The 23,126-nt window shown below is 41.4% G+C and overlaps 2 protein-coding genes across 2 annotated transcripts; one reads left to right on the top strand and one right to left on the bottom strand.

The window, feature by feature from the left end:
* Positions 1-183: 183 nt before the first annotated feature.
* On the top strand, positions 184-9,770 carry LOC141912284 (ras-related protein Rab-18-like). Its single transcript, XM_074803525.1, has 7 exons — positions 184-401; positions 2,944-2,999; positions 3,486-3,547; positions 4,528-4,600; positions 5,693-5,811; positions 6,532-6,657; positions 7,264-9,770. The coding sequence occupies exons 1-7, from the start codon at positions 331-333 to the stop codon at positions 7,372-7,374; spliced, it is 618 nt and encodes a 205-aa protein (XP_074659626.1). The 5' UTR covers positions 184-330; the 3' UTR covers positions 7,375-9,770.
* Positions 9,771-17,090: 7,320 nt separating this feature from the next.
* LOC141912282 (visual pigment-like receptor peropsin) lies at positions 17,091-22,794 on the bottom strand. Its single transcript, XM_074803522.1, is given in 4 exon segments — positions 17,091-18,358; positions 19,009-19,222; positions 19,786-19,876; positions 22,037-22,794. Coding segments are annotated over 4 exon segments (1,611 nt in total). The 5' UTR covers positions 22,741-22,794; the 3' UTR covers positions 17,091-17,756.
* Positions 22,795-23,126: the final 332 nt, after the last annotated feature.

Raw genomic sequence — 23,126 nt, 5'->3', positions numbered from 1 at the left:
AAAAGAGGGAATTGAAGAGGTTTTACACAGTTTCGGAAAGAAAGACCATCGATGGCAAGTGAATCAATTAAATTATATTTAAACCGAAACCGTCGAATAGCATCGACGCTCTGACACTGGCACGTGAATCTAAACCTCTACCGTCGAATAGCGCACACGAACTACGCACGTTCCCGTGACGTATTCCGCAGATGTTTACGAATGACGCCATTTACTGAAAATTACTGAAATAAAAAAGCTAAGAATTCTTGTAATTTCGAACGGAAAACAACGATTAATTTCAACTGAAATAACTTACCGTTAATCGTATCGAGTGTTTGAATTCATAGAATGGATGATCCTGACGTGATAACTACCCTAAAAATACTGATCATCGGAGAAAGTGGGGTCGGAAAATCCAGGTAACAACCCCTACCACACCACGGCCACAAACACTAACTCACTCATCACCCTTGCTGGCTTAGGCTTCATGATTTAGTTTCTATGTGCACGTAATGAAATACTGAAACAGGAGGCAGAAAGGACCAACTGCAGTTTTGTACCTTAAACACCATTCGGTACTATTCTTTTCGACATAGCTCCGGCTACGGAGTGCGATAGCTCCGGTGGTTACGGAGTAAGGTTAGCCCTTTAACAAGAACCTTAGTGTCTGATGTACACAGCTACACTACTAATGTCTATTTATTAATTGATGAGACCTGTTTTTCTGGGATATTTTGCTTACTTTTTGGGATACATACCTCATTTATGTCTTAACAGAATGCCAAAAATCGCGGACAACAACGGAATATCCGATATATTTCCAATTCTGTACCAATTAGATGGATTGGCAAAAAGACTCCTTAAGTCCAATTGAATGAGAGAGAAAATCCTCCATTTTGTCAAATTTCTTGAATTTTTACATTGTCACCATGCCTACGAAATGAAGTTATTTTTCTTGTGGGGTCTCAACAACTAAATCAGGGTGGCGTAGGCATGGTAACAATGTTCAAATCCAAGAAATTTGACAAAATGGAGGATTTTCTCTCTCATTCAACTGGACTTAAGGAGTCTTTTTGCCAATCCATCTAATTGGTACAGAACTGGAAATATATCGGATATTCAGTTGTTGTCCGCGATTTTTGGCATTCTGTTAAGACATAAATGTGGTATGTACCCCAAAAAGTAAGCAAAATATCCAAGAAAAACAGGTCTCATCAATTAATAAATAGACATTAGGATCGTAGAGTTAGGGCAGACCTCTGTGAGGCAACCTCTGCCAGGGCTGGGTGAAGGTTAGCGCATGCGCAATATAGTAGAATTCTGACTTTTAATATTTGGATTCGAAACCAAATGAAAAAATAGTCGAGTGCTTTACCCGCTGTACCACTGCACACGACTGGAAGCTAGATTAGTTAATTAAAATATAGCCTCACCTAACCCTAACCCTATTCTTTCACGCGTGCATATATGCAGATAAAGTGAGATTCCCCGTCAGTGGAAAGGTGACCTAGAGCGACTGTCCCTAATGGTTATGTACCTAACCTTACCGCCTGCCCTAGCGCCACACTGCAGCTAATGTCTATTTCAACCTGACTTGAGAGCATTCCTGGTGGCCTAGCTCAGTCAGTTTTAGTAGTACATACCTGATAAAGGTCTTAGTAGGACCAAAAAGGACTGGCAGTTGACTTAAATCATCATTTTTTAATCCATTTGAAACTGTATAGAAGGATATCCAAAAAGTCTTCACTGAAAGGGGTTAAATGAAAAGAAGTGACTCCATGATTTGAAAGTTTAACAATATGTTTCCATGCCTACATACCAAACTACAGTTGGTAGGCATGGAAACATATTGTTCAACTTTCAAATCATGGAGTCTCTTTTCTCTCATGAACCCCTTTCAATAAAGATTTTTTGGATATCCTTCAATACAGTTTAAAGTGGATTAAAAAACAATGTTTAAGGTCGACTGCCTGTCCTTTCTGGTCCTACTAAGACCTTTATCAGGTATGTACTACCAAAACTGATTGAGCTAGGTCACCCGGAATGCTCTCAAGTCAGGCTGAAATTGACATTAGACTGGTGACTGCATTCTGTTAATACCAGAAATATGAAACAAGGTCAAACATGTGAGTTACCCTGTTTCACGTGCGATGACGCAATGTTCAGTTCATACAGACATTCGTACACTCCCGGGCGGGGAGTTCAGCATTCACTTATTATTCATATGAATCCTCGAAATTATGTGTGCAAACTCAGTCGTGATGGATCTCTTTTAAAAGTCAGGGGCTGCAGTTCCTCAACCGTTGGTTAATAATAATAATAATAATATGTCTTATATAGCGCTAAATCCAGCCAGGCTGCTCAGAGCGCTCTACATTTTTCGGTATTATTACCCCGGCCAATTTTATACTCTAACATGTATCAGTTATCTCTCCCTAGGGAGAAGTAACACCGAGCTGCTAACAAACGCTCAGGAGTCATCTACTAGACCAGGTACCCATTTACTCCTGGGTGGAGAGAGGCAATGAGGATAAGTGTCTTGCCCCTGGACACTACGGCAATGTACGCGGTTCGAACCCACGACCTGGCTTCCCAGAGTCAAACGCTCTAACCGCTCGGCCACACCGCTCCTTGTTAAAGATTACAAGTGGATAAATACCATAGCATCAATGGACTTTCAATTGTCACGATGTCAACTATCCAGTGGTGTTAACTCTAACCAAATTTTGAGCAACTGCAGCGCCAGACCTTTACGCTATTTTTCGATGAGTCTAATCTTTACTGTTGAACTGGGTTCAAATCAGTGGAACTTGGTTCAGACCAGTGGAACAGGATCGAGAACTGTTTGGTGTCTAGGTGCTGAAATGTGGAACTGTGTGATGAATTGTGGAACTGATGTGGAAGTATTTTTTCTCAATTTTCTCAATTGATTCAGTTATGTTCTCTATTTTGTTGTTGTAGTTTATTATTGAGATTCACTGATGATACGTTCGACCCTGAACAAGCTGCCACAATCGGTAAGTGAAGCTACAGATAGCTGGTCTATTACAGGCAGCTAGAGCCGAATGTCTTTTTCAGTTCCGCTTGAGAGGACGTTGGTCGGTGAAGCTCAGTTTTGTATTTTGTAGTCATCAGGTACCGGTATATATACTGTGTTTGACTGAGCTAGATTACCCGATGCCTTCTCAAGCGAAGTTGAAATCTAGACATCTGCTGGGCCCAGTTTCACAAAAAAAGTTTAACTCAAATTTTTGGTGTAATTGCTATCGGTTACTTCATGTTTTCAATGAGGACAACAATTGAAACTTAACCGTTTAAGGATTAAACTTTTTCGTGAAACTGGGCCCTGGTCAGTAGGTGTAAGATATTAAATCTAGTCTAAATAGATGAACAGTAAGAACCCTCCACGAGTATTAATTATTGACTTCTATATTCGTTAAAATTTTCAAGGGACAAACTCAAAATGCGGGGATTTAGCTAATCATGGATTTCATAATTTTCAGGTGTTGATTTTAAAGTGAAAACACTCACAGTTGATGGAAACCGCGCGAAACTAGCAATTTGGGTAAGAAATATAGACAACGACGAAGTAATTTATCGAATGTCTGTTTCAATTTTGCTCGAGAGGATATGTGGTGGTCTAGCTCAGACAGTTACGGTGTGGTACATATGTTACCCGCTATAGGTCTTAATAAGGACCAGAATAAAACCGGCAGTTGAACTGAAACATCGATTTTGAACATGGCTGGATTATGAATCAATGTTCGAGTTGATCCACTCTGCCAGTTTAATCTGGTCCTATTTAGACCTGTATCGGGTATGTACCACTAAAACTGAGCCAGGCTGCCAGTTGTCCTCTCAAGTTAAGTTGAAATAGAACTTAGACTCAAATCTGGCCTAGTTGCATTAGGTTGTTAGATCGGTAATAAAACTAAGAATATTGACTGCAGTGTTTGCAATGAGCAAGGTCCCAGACCCCTCTGTCGTTCGTAAAGGACACGCCTGTTTTTCATACCAGCTTTCGTCACAGGGACTGTGACATATTATGGGACCGTTCTGTTTTTCAAAGGGACCTGGCTTGTTAATTTCTTATTGAAAACACTGTGACTGGTCATATTAATCTTAGTCTACTGTGCAACTGACCCCTTAAGCCGGGCGTAGGTCGGCCTTGCGACGGCTTGCGACTCACTGCGACCGCCAGCGACGATCGCGTCGCAACGACTCACCGACCTACGCTACCTTGCGACTGCCAGCGACGCCAGTCCCAATGAGTCGCACATGTTCTACTTTCTGCGATGCGACGCGACCGTCGCAACCGATCTACGCGCTCTTGCGACTGGGAGCAACTAGTCGCACACAGTCGCTGACAATCGCATCGCAACCGACTTACGCCCCCACTTGTGACGCAACACGACGATCACGTCGCAAGGCCGACCTACGCCCGGCTTTAGATTTTTGGTAATGAATTTATTTGTACCGTATCAACGGAATATGATTTTTGCTAAGATTGATTTAAATTCTGTAGTTTGTTTTTGTTATATTCAGGATACGGCCGGACAGGAGAGATTTCGAACGTTAACTCCCAGTTATTACCGTGGAGCTCAAGGCGTTATATTGGGTAAGTATCGTAGATAGTTACGCGGAGGTCAGGTTTGCGTGATACTCGCTGTAAACCGGTGGCATAATTAAGAATTTTTGAACTTGAAATTGAACTTGAAATTCATCCAGCATCTCCATATGCTGGAATTTTAAAGGCGCTGCATTCATTGTAAAGTGTATATGACATCATGGCTGCTGAAGAAGCAAGGCTTTCAATCCCTTCCAAAAATACAGAAAATTAAGCTTAATTTTGGTGTTATTTTCTACTTTTCACATTGCTGAAATAGCAAGGCTTTCAATTCCCCCAGAAAATACAGACAATTAACCTTAATTTTTGTGTAATCTTCTATTTTTCACACTAGCTTGATATATTTCAAAGCAATTATCAGCATTGATAGAATATTGACATCCATTCTCGGGTAGGGGCAGAAAATATCTTACACAGGGTGGCTGATTTTTGGCATCGACTCACTTAAATGTCTTTCAATCCCCCAAAAAATACAGACAATCTATGCTTAATTTTGGTTGAATCTCTATTTTTTACATTAGCTCAATACATTTCAAATATCCTTATTGATAGAATATTCACATCCACTCTGGTAGGGGCAGCAGATATTCTATAAGAGGCGGCTGATTTTTGAAGGTGTAGATTTGAATTGCCGGTTTTTCACTTGTAAAAATTCCGCCTTACCCGAAGAGCTGCCATGGTTGTATTGAATGAAGACCCTGGCGACATCTATTGGATTTCGGGCATAATAATTAAACATTGAAATTGAAATCTGGATTAAACTGAACCAGATAAAGCCTTTTTGGCTATAATCGGGATGAAAAACATTTGTTTGTAAGCTAAATTTCATACAAATTCACATCCCGCAGGTGGCGCTTAAAATTTTGAGGGTCTCTAACGGAAATCTTGTTTAAGACCCCCACGACCGCCGCTGCCTATGCAAATTCAATTGCTATGTAATTTACTCTGAATTAATTATGTAGTAATTTGCATAAGCAGCAGCGAATTGCTCGATTTTAGATTTTGCTCCGGCTGAGTATATAATATTCTCGGCCTAAATTAATATAATATTAATAATAATGCGTAATCTATTTGTTTTTTCAGTGTATGATGTAACTAGTAAACAGACGTTCCAGAAATTAGAGGCGTGGCTCAGCGAGTTAGAAACATTCTCCACGAAACACGATATCATTAAAATGTTAGTCGGCAATAAAATAGATAGCGTAAGTATGAAGTGGACCACCTTCGAATTGAAAAATATACGGGCTACGTCCCAGTTGGAGACTAGTAAAAATTAGAATAGATACATTTCCGCTTTTGAGTCAAATTTAGCTTTACTGAAAAAAGTGACGGTAGGTCCAGGGCTACACCCTGTACGTTTCTTCAGGGCACCAGAAAATCTGTTCGTTATAATTAATATTTCTATAGGCGCTTTTACGAAATTGAATCTGATTCGGTTTAGCTAAATCCAATTCGATGTCGGAAACCAAAAGGATTAGTAAATCGAATTATTTTTCGTAAATGAATCGAATCAATTTATCGATTTAAAGGTCGCGATTCAAAAGAAAATGGGCGTCAATTGTGACCGAATTATTGATAGATGATGGTCTGCAATAGATGTCTTTAGCCCGCGGTCGAAGAGGACGCCATGTTGGATTTAGCTGACTAAATCGCCACTAACTTGCTCGGCGAGCAAGTTAGTCGATTTAGTAAATTAATTTACTAAACCGTTTCCACAAACACGTCGATTTACCAAATCGGATTCACTAAACCGCGTGCCGTAAACGTGAAACTTAAATCGATTTACAAAGATTCAGTTTCGTAAAAGCGCCTTATATATGGCAGAACAACGATCTTCAGGGCACTGGAATATCTGTTCGTTATAAACAGAGAGTTCTATGTTATGTTAAATCGAGTTAGAAGGAATGATGTTTTCGTTGCAGGATAAAAGAGAGGTATCCCGCGACGAAGGGTTGAAATTCGCCAGAAAACACCAATGTTTATTTATCGAAGCGAGCGCGAAAACTAAAGAAGGCGTTCAGTGCGCGTTTGAGGAACTTGTCGAAAAAGTGAGTACGATTTTTATCCAGAATTTGAAACCTACTCGGAGTAGTCTCAACTTTACTGCAGTAAGAGACAGTCTTTTGTATTTCACAAACTTTTACTCAGTATTTGACACCAACTCAGGGTAGAATTTTACCACAACTCACAATCACAATTTTACCACAACTTTACCACAGTAAGAGACAGGGTCTGTAGTTCACAAACTCTTACTCAGTATTTGACACCTACTCGAGGTAGAATTTTACCAGTCTCAACTCTGCGGCAGTAAGAGACAGAATCTACTGTATTTCACAAACTCTTACTCAGTATTTGATACCAACTCTGGGTAGAATTTTACCAGTCTCAACTCTGCGGCAGTAAGAGACAGAGTCTACTGTAGTTCACAAACTCTTACTCAGTATTTGATACCAACTCTGGGTAGAATTTTACCAGTCCCAACTCTGCAGTAGTAAGAGACAGAATCTACTGTATTTCACAAACTCTTACTTATTATTTGACAGTGACTCAACTTATGAGAATTTTACTAGATTCAACTTTACCGCAGTAAGGGACAAAGTCTACTGCAATTCTCAGCAAACTGATAAACTAAATACTCTCGTTTCAATTGACAGATAATTCAGACGCCAGGTTTGTGGGAGACGGACGGCAGAAACGGAGTGACGGTCGGTGGTACTCATACGGACAGCAGTAAACGAACATGTAGCTATTGTTCTGTTGTGTGATTCCAATCCAAGTCTCTTCGTTCGACCTTCTCCACAGCGCGCTTCAACTGGCATCAGTCTGCAACCCGCTTCGACACCAACCCTGAAGTTTTTGAAAGTGTGCTGACAAAATGTCTAATGTACAGTGGTATTTGTAGTTCATTTTCAATTAGAAATGCCTCATGTGGAGTACTGAACACATGTGAAGTGTACTTTTGAAATATCATTCATCTGAGGGCTCTATTGAGTCCGGGCTGAGGGGTCTATAGGGTCAACAGGCTAAGGGGTCTATGGGGTCAACAAGCTGCAGATTGATGGCGGTGGTATTGTCGAGTGACTGTAGAAGGTTTATTCAACTAACATTGTCTTTCGCGAAATACAAATTCAGATTTAAGAAAAAAAAGATCATTCAAAACCCAAATTTAATCTGGATCACTGGATTAGCCTATTTTACCGATAGATAATGCGAAATCGGATTGAGCATCCCAGATAATCCGGATGACGCGGATTTAACCTTCATCATTTGTATTTCAAGAATTTCGATTCTTGAAAAATGATTTGCTTAGAATAAATTGTTTTACTTCTAAGTAAGAAATGTTTCGCGTCGTAAATTTTCCTTGTTTCAAATTCGTCTGTATTGGTGCTGTTTTAATGGATAAGTTTGAATAATGCGCTTTATATTTCATAAAATTGACGATGATAATTATGATGATGATAATAATAATGTTTATTGTTATTAATATAGATTAAATGTCGATGGTTGGAGGTTTTTTTTTTTCATTCAATAAATGTACTAAATTTTCGACTGGAGAAATGTAAAATTTGTATATAGTGTAATTGAATGTTATTTAAAAGAAGAAAATTGTCAAGTTGGACCTTATGATTGTGTACTGTACATAGAATGAACCAATGCTTATTTATGGACGTTTTAAGTTTTGCTCGATTAAGTTTTTGTTTTGCTGCTCTTGCGTAATCGACTAAAAAATTTTTTTTCATAAATATCTTTCGGTTTCGGCATCAAGGGCTTGTCACGTAAAGGTCGGGGTCCAAAATCAAGGATATTACTTGCAGTATGTATCTGATAACTATTTGATTTTTTGAAAGTGTGCTATGTGTGGGAGACAGAATGTTGCCTTGTGAAACACCAGATATTTGAAATTTTGAAGGCGTAAAAACGGTTCAAATGAATAATGTTTATAATATACATCGAGACCGGGTATGCGTTATTGACGGTTCGTTCTGAGTTCGTCGCTGTGTACTACGTCATCAATATTGTAGCGTTTCAAAATATCGCTCACAATTGTGAATATGATTGGCGTTTTTTTTTGTAATTATTAAACGAATTGATGACTCATATATTTTCTATGTAATCAATAAATTTTGACGGCGCTGTTTGATAATTATTTTTGAGACGATGTGAACTACGTCATCGTCAGTCATCAATACATCGGGGCTAGACTGGTTGCCGGTCAATTCTATTGTCGATATGTTCGAATTCAAAATAACTTCATTGATCCTTGATATTATGTTTTGTTGGTATCATGTTATGACGATATTAAGCAATATCTAGATGGTATTTAGTAGGACACTGAAGTAAACCCTTGATTTTCGGCCGCATCTAATGCGACAATCCCCCCTGTGGGTTTTGGGAGATGGTGACGGCTTTTGTTCTAAATTGTCATCATAGCTTTTAGTTACGAAACAACAAACACGTTTAGATGCTGCTTGTGAACTTTAGTTGAATGAAGCGTTTATTTCCAATAAACCGGTCCTCGAGTCGCCGAACTTCGTGTATTTAAAATGACATGCCCAGAACTACAGTGAAACCTCGTTACAGCGAACTTCACCGGACAAGATAATATGTTCGTTATATCCTGTATGAAATTGATCAAATTATCTCGGAGACGGAATTCTATATTTGTTGTATCCGATGAATCGTTGTATCCGAGTTCGTTATTATAACGAGTTTCCACTTTATCAATCTTGTGACATGTCGGCTGATTCATAGAGTTTGCGAGTGCAGGATTGCAGAATCTGGTTTTGGTGAAATTCTATGTCGGCTACTTGTAGTGTCGGCCCCGGTTCGAAGTACGTTCGAATGTTAGCTTGGACGACTAACAAACGAAGTCCGAAGTTTGCCCAGATGAGATAGCATAGTTTACATTCCACACGTTAGGTGGCACTGTATGAAAGCTAGCTTGATTTTAATACGTAACTTCCGCTTGATCGATACCGTCGGCGCAGTTTTGCTGGCCGATGATTTGAGGAAATAGAATTTTTGGTCAATAGCAATTTTTGCTGCTGCTGCTGTTTTGGAATGTGTTTTGTATTAAAGAAATAACGAAATAACGAAGTGCATATTTAAATAGATACTTCATCTCTGTAAAATAAGTGGTAAATGGATCGATGATAAATTGTAGAAATAATAAAAAATGATTAAAATTTTTCCATAATTAAATGATTTTTGAGTTGATTCATCTTTTCTTCGCGGTTGTCGATCGAAATTGACGCGGAAAGACGCCGCTCGACACTCCTCGACTTAGCAGCGTGGAGAGTGACGGAGATCACAACTCGCTTATTGATCATATTGAAACCAAACGCGAGCTAAACTCGCATCAAAACTTCGAGCCTTCGCCGCTTTGTCTTACTGACGTGGACCCCCACCCTTCCTTGGACGGGTCTGGAATGTGTAAATTGGCGGAAGGTGGCGCCACTCATGTTTGCAAGGGATAGTGTACTTGTGTCCATCTTCACCCGTCAAGGGATTCGAACCCACTACGCTAAAGCTGTTCCCCGAACCCCTTGACCTCACGAGTCGTTGGAGTCGTTACTAGCCGACCGGAATCCGGTCGTACCAATCACAGCGCTTGTAACAAACCGTCAGAAGACTTCTGTTGGTTTCCCGTTAAATTGACCAATCAGCGAACGTTTTACCGAACAAGGAAGTATTTCGCAAATCGATATATGATGTCACAGCTACAGCGCCAGTAATGAAATCACGCTTCGTGAGGCCAGGGGGCTGGTGGAAGCAAGTTCGGGAGTGATACCGGACCCCTGGCAAGCGAGGATGACTTGTGTCGCAATGAACCCCATTATTTTAAAGCTGCTTGAAACTCCTCTGATTTGAGCAAATTACACAAAAATCCTTAAACTTTGAGAAAAACAAAAGATCTCGACTTCACCTCGACACAAATCAACTCCACTAGCGACGAGTTTCCTTTTCAAAAAGTATGCTGGATTTAGGCTAAAAAAATTGATACCTTGTTTCTCCGCTCTGCCGAGCTTAAATGTTGACCCGGCCGGCCGCCTATCTACCCTATACATTACTTTTTTTTAAATCGTGATAAATTTTACCATAACAGACCCGGCCGCTATAGAAATGAACTGTTTACAAATTTTATCATATTTTACAAAAATGACCCGGCCGCTGCGGAGAAACAAGGTATCATTTTTGTTTAGCCTTAGCTACGCAGTGTGAGTTTAGCAAAATATTTCATCACTGCATAGACATACTGTGAAAATTCAACTTTATTACTTACACGTTCGACGAATAAATACGAACATATAATTCTTACATCTACGTCCATATCTTAGTATCGTGGATACTGTCAACAAGAACAACCACCATGTTTTCCCGTTAAAACACGTAGGCCTACTTGGACTCATCATTTTCGAGTTATATGACGTAATCGGACCGACATTCCGGATTTCAGTCCGAATACGTTATTTGATGAGTAAATGCCCAGTCCTAAATACGTCTTTCCACGAGTAAAAACGATATTTGACATCGATTTAAATAGGAAACTTTGACTGGCGACTGTCATAAATGAATTCTTAATTTTGATGCCGATTTTGACGCGTCAAATGGATATTCAGGTTTGACAGTATATCTACGCTGGCGATTTGATATTTTTGGGTTTTTTGGCGATTTGATTTTAACAACATAGCCGAGTTCCGATTTCTCATCAAATGCGCCGAGCATTTGACGTAGAACTGACAAAGTAAATTTGATGAAGAATAATATAACGAGTAAATTTGATGTTCAGTTTTGACGGGGAAAAATGAAAAGTTTGACGAGTCATAAACTACAAAAAACTATCCTCTAAATAGAATTCTTCAAATTCTTAAATCTCTGTGATAGTTTTTGATATTAAGTGGGATTCAAACTCACCAGAGATTACGTTCCTGGCGCTACGATGACGTATCTCTATTGTATTCAAAGGTTGCTAATAATCCCACTAATCATCATTCATTCTACACCCTGATGATATGCTTTTATTCTGCACATTGAAAATACATGCCCGAAACCAGGATTTCATCTGGATAGAAAAGATAATTAGACAGGGATATCAATTCTATTCGATTTAACCAGTCGGGTGCGATCTGTTCGTTAATACCATAGGCGTCCCCAGGAATTTTCATAGGCGGTTCGAATAGCATCCATTCGGCATCCAAGCACAATGTCTGGTGTTTGGTGGGCCTCCCCCAAAAAACTTTTTGAAAATTGGAGGCTTTAGAGACGTTTTCCAGGCTCTAAATGAATCATTTAGAGTTAAAAGACTAGTCAAATTGGCAAGAAAAATCTTGAACATTGATTACATAGTAACTTGAGAAGTTAGCTATCTCGAAAAGGGGGTGCGTCCGCTACCCCGCACCCCCTTGGGGACGCCTATGAATGCCCGATGACCTCGGTTAGTTCAGCGGCATAAAAATGTGATGCTGTTGCATTCACTAACGGCAGCTCAGTATAAAGTGTTCAGTGACATCCGGGTTCCAGTCCACCTGGCAGCTGCTTACAGTGCGCGGGCAAAACTGCAAAGGTCGCGGTCCCGTTGTAAGGTTAATGAATAATCCAATAGGGTTCACGGGCAACCAAGATCAGAACAAGCGGGTTCGAGTCCTGCTATTTTCTTCGGTAGGTGGTGCCGCCAATATGCGCTAAATCCCGATAGGTGGCGTCAATTATTGGGCTGGATTCCTCGTTGGTTACAGCCGATCACGAACCTCGTTAACGATTACGATTATTCTCGATAGTACTGGCTTCCCGATTTGCAATATCGACTCGCGCCACCTGGCGAGTAAAACATACAATCACTTCCACGGGTGGAACTATAATCCATATATTGGCATCTTACACCTTGCTGAGTGCACAAATGAGCGCATTCGAGGCGGCTTCTAACATCGTGTACAACCTTCAACAGTTTGCCGTCAGTAGCACGTCTACACGTGTACGTAAAGCTGTACCTGGCCTCGGCGAACCCACCGTCGCCAGACTTCAGGCCTATCACAATCTGACTCACAGCCGACAGAACGATATACACATTCCAAAAACGCATCATTTTTTGACGATCTTAGGCGACTGCAGATACACGATACAATGACGATTTAACTCTTCCCTAATCGTTTTATATCTTCTTCCTTCGCGTATTTTTCGGTTCTTTTATTTCGCTGCATAAAAAAGAGACTTTCCGAATTGGTTTACGCGTCAGATTCTTAATACCTCGGGGACCAGTTAAACGAAGCACTAATCGGGATTAATTCCTACACGTAACCCTCGAGTCCTGTATTTCTAACCAATACCGTTTGAAACCAAATATAGAAATTCGAAACGGTGCTGTTCATATAAAAGATGTAAATTCTGCTGGTTCGCGTCAGTGACAAATGATCTTCAGTCGTTTTATCTTTAGCCAGTTCCGTATAGTCTGTACGATAACGCGCCAGTGATGTCGGTATCGCTTATCTTCATGAATTTCAAGATGAATCATCTGTAAGCGCAGTTTGAGTCGATGTCCTACCGCACATTAGTGACACCTGGTGGATCCTCACTTGCCATAAATGGAATCATCTATTGTCGCAGTAGTCGATGTCCTACTGTACACAAGCGACACCTGGTGGATCCTCACTTAAATCCCTTACTGCCGCAGTAGTCGATGTCCTACTGTACACTAGCGACACCTGGTGGATCCTCACTCGCAACAAGTGGAATCCCCTTTAACCATAGTAGGCAGGGCGAACCAAGGGGAGAGTGCAGGGGGCGTTTTACCCCAAAAATGGCAAGTTGCCCTGAAATTCCACGGGAAAATGAAAAATATTAAAATTGATACATAAAGAAAGTTTAAATTCAAAAGCTTTAAAGTTTTCCGATGAGTTTTCTTTCGGGAGTTTCCGTTGAATGGGATACCGGCACCACCAGAAGATGGTGCAACAACACCCCGGTTCATTCGGAGTGAAAATCAGTTCATTTTTAACGAAATTTGAACTCGATTTTAAGGCTTCCAAATCCGAAAATGATCAAATTAGTCGATTAGTTGATAGTGATGAGTGCAAATGCAAAACAAATAACCACTAGTGTGACACCTGGCGGATCGATAGCTCATCTTTGGTATTTATCCGCAGAATTGCCTTTACGCCAATTCTCTGAAACATCCCTTTTTAGTTGAACGCACATCATGTTAAATCTTCATGAAAGATTATGTCCTTGTAATGGGTCGTTTTTGTGTCTCAACCCCTCGGGCTAGTTGGAACACAGCTCATGTGTCATATTCATTAAAAATCATATCCTAATAAGATCTCCTTTTGTCTACAGCATTCCTTCGGGCTTACTAGTTTGAACATAGCTAATTAGGATTAGTTCCTACACGCTAGCCCGAGTACGTCATACAACATTTAAATATAATGGTGAAATTGAAAACGGCGGAGGTGCAATTGTTATGTAAATTAGCTGGTCGTCGTCTTGGTTACTTGATCACGTGACCAGCGGGGCGGCGTTTCGACGCAACGTAATTTCTACGATTCAGCATTTTTGGGTTAAAGCAAAAGGCTTTTGGAATACCTGTACTCATGCTAGGGGATTCCCATCGCAAAAATCGAACAAACATCAACAGAGAAAACAAAAACCTGCTTTACGTATGAAACTTACCATTTTAATGAGATAAACGACGTATCTAACTTCGAATTGAAAAACACGCTCAAACAGCGGGAAAAGATTTGATCAGTGATTATGATAGTAATACAATTTCGATAGTTCGATTCATCTAGTCGTGCCAACTTTCTTCAGAACAGAGACGAGCGGAACGCATATCACGTTCATACCGACATCCGGTCGGTACATGTTACAAATCCGTTTGGCTTTGTCGTAGATGAATCGGTCGCAGAGAGAGGGCAGTTTCGAGCATTGCGCGGCACATTCTAAACGACTTCTGATATTCGGTCGAATAATCTTCGACACGTCATGACCCGGACCGAGGCATTCGCTTAATTTTTCGAATTTATCGGTTCGCGATGCGCCGTCTGCTGGCGGTGATTTCGTAGATGAACTGTGTGCGAACGTGGCGCACACGACTAGCGCGACACCGAGCAACATCCTTTTGTATCTGGTTCACCACACCGTCCGTCGTGTGTCGAAAACCCTTCCAATCTGAAAGGGTAGATTTTCTTTTTCAAAATCTCGAGTGTTCTGTTTATCATAAAAAACTCCGTTATGCTTTGAAGCGAGCGTCTTACTGATATCTTTACGCATTTTCCACCGTGGGAATACTTGATTAGTTTGTTTTGATAATCCTGCCGCTTGAATTGAGCCCCTGAAGACACAGACATCATAATTTCATTAATAATGAAAAATGCAATACCAGGATTTTCTTCATCTTCTATGGAGAGACGATCATAACCGAGAGGTTACAGTTGTAGGTTTCATTTCGTGGGTAGGTGGTGCCAGAGTTCTATTATAACTAGTTCATTTCGTCGGTAGGTGGTGCCAGTTTATTCCGCAGGTGTAGGTGGTGCCGCTATAACTTCATTTCTTGGGGATCCAGTATAGATTTATCACATTTTATCACTTTGTTATGGTTGTTTTGTCTTGATATTTTTGATATCTTGATATTCCTTAAATTGCGAATAGTTTATTCCTTGGCCATTTGCAATTCCAACGTTCAACGAAAACGGATCAGTTACTCTAGTGCCACCTATAGTTCGTTGTGATCATTAACTAGATAATCCTCGATTGTCAATCTTCACATACAGGCGTTTACCGGAAACGGAAATGACGCCTTGACAATTTTGACTAACGCCATCTGGCGAGATTATCCTACACCTCTTATCGACCGGATTGTAGAGTTTGTATCGGCAACGTTCGCCTAGTTGAACGCAGAATTTAGCGCACTCTACGTGGCTTCTCACTGCGGGTATAACCGTCAGCAACCCGGTGATGGTCGATTGGCAAGTGCCGGCGTACACGAATTTGTTCGTCACATACCCACGTGTGAAGTCGCTCTCCGTTAAAACCAGTTTGCCGAAAATTCCCCGGCCGTTGTAGCCGAACAAGACGATCATCGATAAGACGAAATACGAGTTATACAAAATATGCGCCATTTTTGTCCGTTATCGAGAAATATGATGACTACACCCGTCAAAGGTGTCTCTCTTTGCCTGCCTTACTGTTTCATAGAAACGGTGCAGTGACGTCACCATTTAGCTTTTTTTTTTAAAGTCAACCCAGAAGGTACTGGGTTTTTTTTTCTATTATGCAATCAGAATTGAAATAAAGCCACACGACATAGATTAAGAAAATCACTCATCCCTAATTAGTATCTAGGCTCTTTCTGTTTTTTTAAAAAATATTAACCCTTTGCAGTAGGCCTCCTTTTTCCAGATGTATTGTTGTCACTACTTTTAACTTTGATAGCTACACCGGAAATGCCTGGTGGCCGCCGAGTGGCAATCTGCTCGCCGAAGAAATCTTTGGTGGTGGTGTAATAAACCAATGAAGGAACTGCGCCCTGGGTTGTGTGGGCGTGGAAACGAGCTCATCTATTTTTTCATTTTCTCTCCTGTCACCTCTTTCTTAACCCTTTCTCTTTAATTAGGTGTCTGTGCTAGCGGCCTACAAGGCTTTGCAAAGCCCACGCGGACAAGCGCGCTACAAAATTTTTGTAAATTTGTTGTTAATGTTTTTGAAATTTTGTTTCTGATTTTAATTGTTCCGCTCTTTTCCGTGAAATCAATAATACTGAAATTAAAAATTGCACAGCGAATCGAATGTGTACGCTTCTCTGGAATACTCGTGCCAGGCGATACCCATAGCAGTTCGTTACGGACGAAAACGAACACAACCAAGTGAGTGAGAATAAAAAAAACTCTGCTTTACGTATGATACTCACCACTTAATGAGATATACTTTGAATTGACAATTTAAGCACCCAAACAGAAAAAGGAATTTGATGTTTATAGTTTAATCCATCGTTATTGCTAACCTTCTGCAGAGTGAAGACGGGCCTTGCGCATATCACTTTCATGCAAAATAGGAGTCGCGTTCATGTTACAAATCCGTTTGGCTTTGTCATAGATGAATCGGTCGCTGCAGAGAGGTCGAGCATTACGAGGCAAATTCTAAATGATTTCTGATATTCGGTCGAATAATCTCCGACACGTCATGACCCGCACCGAGGCATTCGTTTAATTTTTCCAATTTAACGGTTCACACGTCCTCGCTTGCCAGGGGTCCGGTATCACTCCCGAACTCGCTTCCACCAGTCCGGGGAACAGCTTTAGCGTAGTGGGTTCGAATCCCTTGGCGGGTGAAGATACGGTTCACAGTGCGTCGTCTGCCGGCGGTGATTTCGATTTTGCCTTAAGTTTGGGAAGCACGTGCACATTTTGAACGAAAACGAATAAAAAAGCGAATTGAATGAAAGAAAAAGAACACAATTTTGATTATATTTAATTTTTAAGTGTTATTCCTTATCTCTAAAAGATTCGTATAAATTCATTCTACCCAAACACACGTTATTTACAGTACATCGAGTTTACAGTACACAGATCCGTATTTAGTGTACAACGACGATACGTCATGTAAATGTACGTTCTACGTCACCACACGAAAATGACGAAAAACGCAGGCGAATGTAAGACAAGTTCCTTGGCGTTATTCTCGTTATTTCAAAAAAATACTTTTCTTAAACACTATGGGGGCGGGGGACGAGAAAACATTGTTACACGTTACAAATTAAACCCACACAACTGTGGAACTGGTTCCAGAGCCAAATCACAACTACACAACTGTGGAACTGGATCCAGAGTCAAATTAGACCCACACAACTGTGGAACTGGTTCCAGAGCCAAATCAAAACTACACAACTGAGGAACTGGGTTCACAGTCAAATTAACCCCACACAACTGTAGAACTGGGTTCGGGGTAAAACTAAGCCCACACAACTGTAAAACTGGGGCAGAGCAATATTAAACCCACACAACTGTGGAACTGGGTCCGGGCTCAAATTGCAACCAGACATAACTTCGGAACTGGGAACAGAATCAGATTTAACCAACACAACTTTGAGTTCGAACCCCGGGAACCCACCTCGGGATTCACAACTCTGGTTTGGAGGTCTCCATTCCACGAGGCCGCGTCATATTTCGCTCTCTTCTATTTGAATATTGTCGCTAGAAAATTTTCCGTTACGATTCGGTTTTTTGTCGGTACAGCCGTCTACGCCGTCGCTATCGTAACTCATATCATCGCTAGCCTCGTCATCGTCTGACGTACACGTCAACAGACTCGAATTCGACTCGATCTCTCGATGGTGGCGCCGTCTATTATTCGCATTGTTGTACTTGGAACGCTTCTGGCTGAATATGTAGTGTTGAAATTTGCTGAATTTTGCGAATCGCCTCGGCGTCAGGGGCGAATTCTCCACCGAATCCTGTGCTTCTTCCTCGATTGCGCTTTCAACGTGTACACCGCCGCCTGATATTTTCGGTTTATTTTGAAACGATCCGGCATTTCGCCCGTTAGCGGCGTACAGCGAGCTGTACTGACTGTTGAAGCTCATCATCTGATTGGCTACCGGTTGATACTCGTCCTGCTGATCGTCGACCAATAGGATTTCGCGCACGTGTGCGCTGCTGCTAGACGTCAGTGTACCGGATGGACTCATAACGCCACCTAGCGACCGACTGCTTACACTCGTATTTTCGGCGGATCTCATTCGCCTGGCGCGAGTTGTAACATCTGAAATGATATTTCGAAGCCTCATAATACACTTCATAACAGCTTTACAGTTAGCGGATATATTCAGGCCAGAAGTTCAGTCCTGTAGTGTGGCTGTCTCCACAGTGATCTCCGTCGCTCTGCGATCCTAGTGTACCCACCAGACACTAAGGTTCTTGGTGAAGCCAGGTTTAGCGGGTTCATTTCAAGGCTTGGGAGGATTGAGAGAAACATTGAGGGGACTTTATATTCTATCGGATTCTATCAAAATTTCTTGGGCAGACAGGTTAACGCTCAGCACCCACCAGTCTATATTCATAGTCAATCAGCCCATTGTTTTTACCGGCAAGTTTGCTCTATAAACTTCTAACCCTTCCGCAACCTCTCCGTGATATTGACTCTCTGCCAGCATTCAAAGCACAGCTCAAGACATTTCTGTTCAAGTCATCATCTTCGTCTGGAGAGCGCCTTTGATAATAGTCCTGCTATTTACAAGGCGCAATAGAAATTTACAATCCTATCCTATCCTATCCTATTCTATAAATTCCACAGCATCTGATTGGCTAGACATATAGACTGGTGGGCGCTGAGTGGGAACCTGTCCGCGAAAGAAATCGGCAATCAAACGCTGGTTAGCGAGGATGCCGATAACAGGCGCGGCATACACTCACCGTCGATCATGTCGAAGTCCTCGCGACGACATCCGCAGAGAAGATGGAAGAAACTTCGGACGACCCCTCGATAACCGTTACGATACGAGGCGGAGAAAATGCCGTAAATGATCGGGTTGAACAGACCGGTCAAGGTCGTACTGGACATAGCGTAGAGGACGGCTGGGATTGAGATCTCTCCTTGTACTGGTAACCTCAGCAGTAGAATCATCACCTGCAAAAAGCCGAATATTCCACAAATTATACGTTTCCAGGCATATTTCAAAAGTGTACCCGGCTATGCTGCGCTAGAGGAGGTTCACCAATAGCCTATTGTACCTGTTTTACTAACTACATGCTCTCAGAACCACAGCTGTGAGGAGAGTGGTTCACTTAGAACCAATGTGTCTGTTCTACTCGCTGCTCTCCTATCTCAGCTGTGAGGGGAGGGGGTTAAGCAGGGGGGATATGAGTACTCATTTTCAGCAGGGGGTCTATGAGTACTCTGTCTGACGAAGTGAAGGGGGTCCAGAAATTTTATTGTCCTCTCATGCCGTTCCGAACCAATAAGGAGAGGGTGTTTACCAAGGGTCCATCATATCGTGTCTGTTCTTGTCTATTCTGAGGGACCAATTCTTACTTTTTTGTGGGGCAAATGCGTTTAGTTCATTAAGTGCCTTAACCATTTTTGAAAAAAAATTCCGTTGGGTTTAATTCGGCTACAAATGTTTCATTGGAATATTCGATACCACGCATCATTTGTTATACGTTATTCAAACCCAGAATAGAATTACTTACTAAAGCTGGAAGCCAGGCTAGATAGGCTACAACTGTTATCGTTATGACCATTTTCGTGCAGTCAACAACAGTTTTCCTATCGACCGAAACGCTCGAGATTTTCATGCTACTTTTCTCCCCAGGCATTTCAATTCCTAAAAAAAAAAAAACGAAACGAAGAAGGAGAATGAAATTTAGAAAAAAAAGGAAAAAGAGCAGTTCATTTCGTTACTAACGAATTCAACGACATCAAAGGCTACATCAGCGGATCGTCATTCGCTGGATCGCAGAAACAATTAATCGTTGATGGGTTGTTACATCGAAAACAAAGTGAAAACGTGCCGCAGTTGGTGGCGCAGACGGTAACCCGGCAACCCGTCTTAGTTATACATAGCGCCGGATGTTTTACGTGCTTAAAATGCGCGTTTATGTTTTATAGTTTTATACCCATGAGAGTTGTATGTAATGTGTCCCGTGCTAAGTGCGATTTTACTGGGGCTTCAATATAGCCATCTTCACCCGTCAAGGGATTCGAACTCACTAAGCCAAAGCCGTTCCCCAAAAGGTTGAAGCGAGTTCGAGAGCGTTACCGGACCCCTGGCAGGCGAGGGTACAGTGTAGCGAGGTTTCAAAGTTTGTCGAGGGTTATTCAACTTTGATAAATCAGTTCCGCGGCGTTGTTCTGAGATTCGACTCCGAGGTTACCCGCTCGAAATCGACTTATTTCAACTCCAACTTTGTATCCACTTCCACACAGTTGAGATTTGACTCAGATTTAACTCATCGCAATGAACTTATTTCAATTCAGATTCAACTCGTTGAAAATGAAATAATTTCAATTCAGTTAACCCAATGAATATAAAATAATTTCAACTATGAGGTAACTTATTGAAAAAGACCTAATCTTAACTCAGAGTTAACTCAATGAAAGTAAACTAAATTCAGTAGTTAGCTCTGACTCACAACTGTAGAACAGCGGGTCCTAAGCGAGGATTCGACTTATGATTAACTCGTGAAAATCTTTGAATTTTAACTTGCAAAAGCTCGCAACTGTGGAACTGAATCCTGGTACATGTTCTCATGCGGTTTCTGTGAGATTCAGAACTCGAGGAAGGATCAGCTACTTTGATTAACTAGTCATCAACTTATAGTCGTAAACTATAGTCATTGTCAGTTGTGAATATCTTCCGAACGCTAGATCACGCCAGCTCGCCTTTTCAAGATTTTATCCTCGCCGCACCGTTGCCCAACCATGGATGAATGAGCCAGTCTGGCGTACCGATGTATTTCATCCAGTTTCGTAGTTATGGGACTCGAACCTGCGACCTATCGATCGTAACGCAGTCGCCGGTGCACGCGGTTTCGTAAAGTACATCTTTTTATATCCCCATTTCGCGTATAAATGATCGTGTATATATATCTACACGGTTTACATTGAATGCCGAGATGGAATATTCTCCGAGCGACTGACTGACTTCATTTCTCGCTTCGCCGAGTGCAAATCGAGATGAATGCAAATATTCAACCCGTGCCACGGCAAGCAAGTGTAAATAACGTTGATTCGCGCGAGAGAACGAGAGAACGAATGAAACGAGAGCCGAACCTTTACAGAGCACTCTGAGCGATTCGGTATCAATTCTCTCGTGGGGATCGCCGTCGTGGATTGATGATATAACGGAATCGTTCGGTAAATAAATCAGAATTTACTTCCGTTTCCGGTACTTTTTGGTAAGATCGATTACGGGGAACAGGCGTACGTGACGTCATCGTTGTTCGATATACTTCCCGATAGAGGGCGCAGGTCACTCGACAAAGTAACCTCTATGGTACAATGTTTGGAGAGAAATGAACTATTCTATTTCATTCTAGAACCCGCATACGTTTATATTAAGAACTTTGATAATGTTGATTTTTTTCTCTCCAATTTTACTCTAATTCAATTTTATTTTGTTATTGCTGTTAATTTTGTAATACTGTGTTATACCGTGTAATATTCTGAAACAAAACTTACAAAAATTTAACAAAATGACGATTTTTAGAGATCACTTGTATCTGTCATGTAAATTAATTACAATGTGTACGACTCGAAATGCGACTGGCTGTGGATCTTGATGATCTGAAGTCATGTTCTATAAGGCCCAGTGTCGTACAGACGTGGCTGAAGTCACAAAAGTAGCATCAACTACTAAGACTGGTCTTAAGTTGTTAGCTTGGAATCTAGAACTTAGATAGTCTTAGACTGGTGGTCAGATCGTAGCACTATGCATCTGACCCCAAGGCCTTTTAAGGCTTCGAGTTGTACCTACCTTTAATGAACAGTCTTAAAATCCAAATTACTCTGAAGTTGGTAAAGATAACAGCGAGTAAATTAGCGAATCCTAACGTTACAAAAACGATATAAAAAGTGTGTTCTTTCGACATACTGGGCGTGGCTACGATCCAAGATTGACAGACCCGCCCGGACTTCGACAGTAGTCTAGGCGCCAGACCCATCAGGGGCATACACGCGAAAAACAACGTGATCAGATAGATGAGCAAGATGATGATTTTGATTTTGTACGGTCCGGGTAGTACGACGCGATGACTGAGCGCCAGTCTGACGGTCAGCAGACGGTCTATGCACATGTAGGTGATCAGACTCATCGACGCCAGTTGAAACCAGGCTAGAGTTAACTGATAGAATGCGCACGTTTCGAAACCGCCGTACCATCGTCGGCTGAAAAACGAGATCAACCCTAGCGGCGTGGGCACGATCACCGACAGGATATCGGCGATACTCAACGCAACTATGATCTCGTCGGTCGACAGGCGGTCACGTGGTTTCTTCCATCGACACACGACCATTATCGGGAAAATATTCGCGAACACCATCAACGCCTCGAGAACGAGGCTCACAATACCGGAAGCGTCGGACATGTCGTCTTCCGGTCGCTGCATGGCGGCGATTTCGTTCTGATCTGGAGGTCCGTAAGGCATCCTGCCTCATTGTGTTCTAATCCTTCGATGGGTTAGAACGAAATCGACGAATACCGCTATCAGTGGAGTTGTTCGGTAAAGTTCGTTCAAGTCTGACCACTTAATTGAGTGATCCTCGATCGTATTTTGCTAGTTTTCTGTTCTTCAACTTTGCACTTTCTTTCACATGGTTATTCCGGCTGCGGGATGGTCCTAAAAATACAAATGATGATAAAAACGTTACGGAACAAGTACAAGGATTTCATTTTGATAATTGGTACAGAAATCATAACAGAACATGATAGTTATTACATGATAGTCTAGTGTAGCGATGATTCATGCGAAAAATTGAAGAAAAGCCAAAAAGACTTTTACTCTAGTGTAAGATCCCTCACACCACTAACACA

The sequence above is a fragment of the Tubulanus polymorphus genome, chromosome 10 (assembly GCF_964204645.1).
Source record: "Tubulanus polymorphus chromosome 10, tnTubPoly1.2, whole genome shotgun sequence".
NCBI classification, from domain to species: domain Eukaryota; kingdom Metazoa; phylum Nemertea; class Palaeonemertea; order Tubulaniformes; family Tubulanidae; genus Tubulanus; species Tubulanus polymorphus.
The sequence above is the reverse complement of the archived record's forward strand: the minus strand, read 5'-3'. Positions and strand labels throughout refer to the sequence as shown.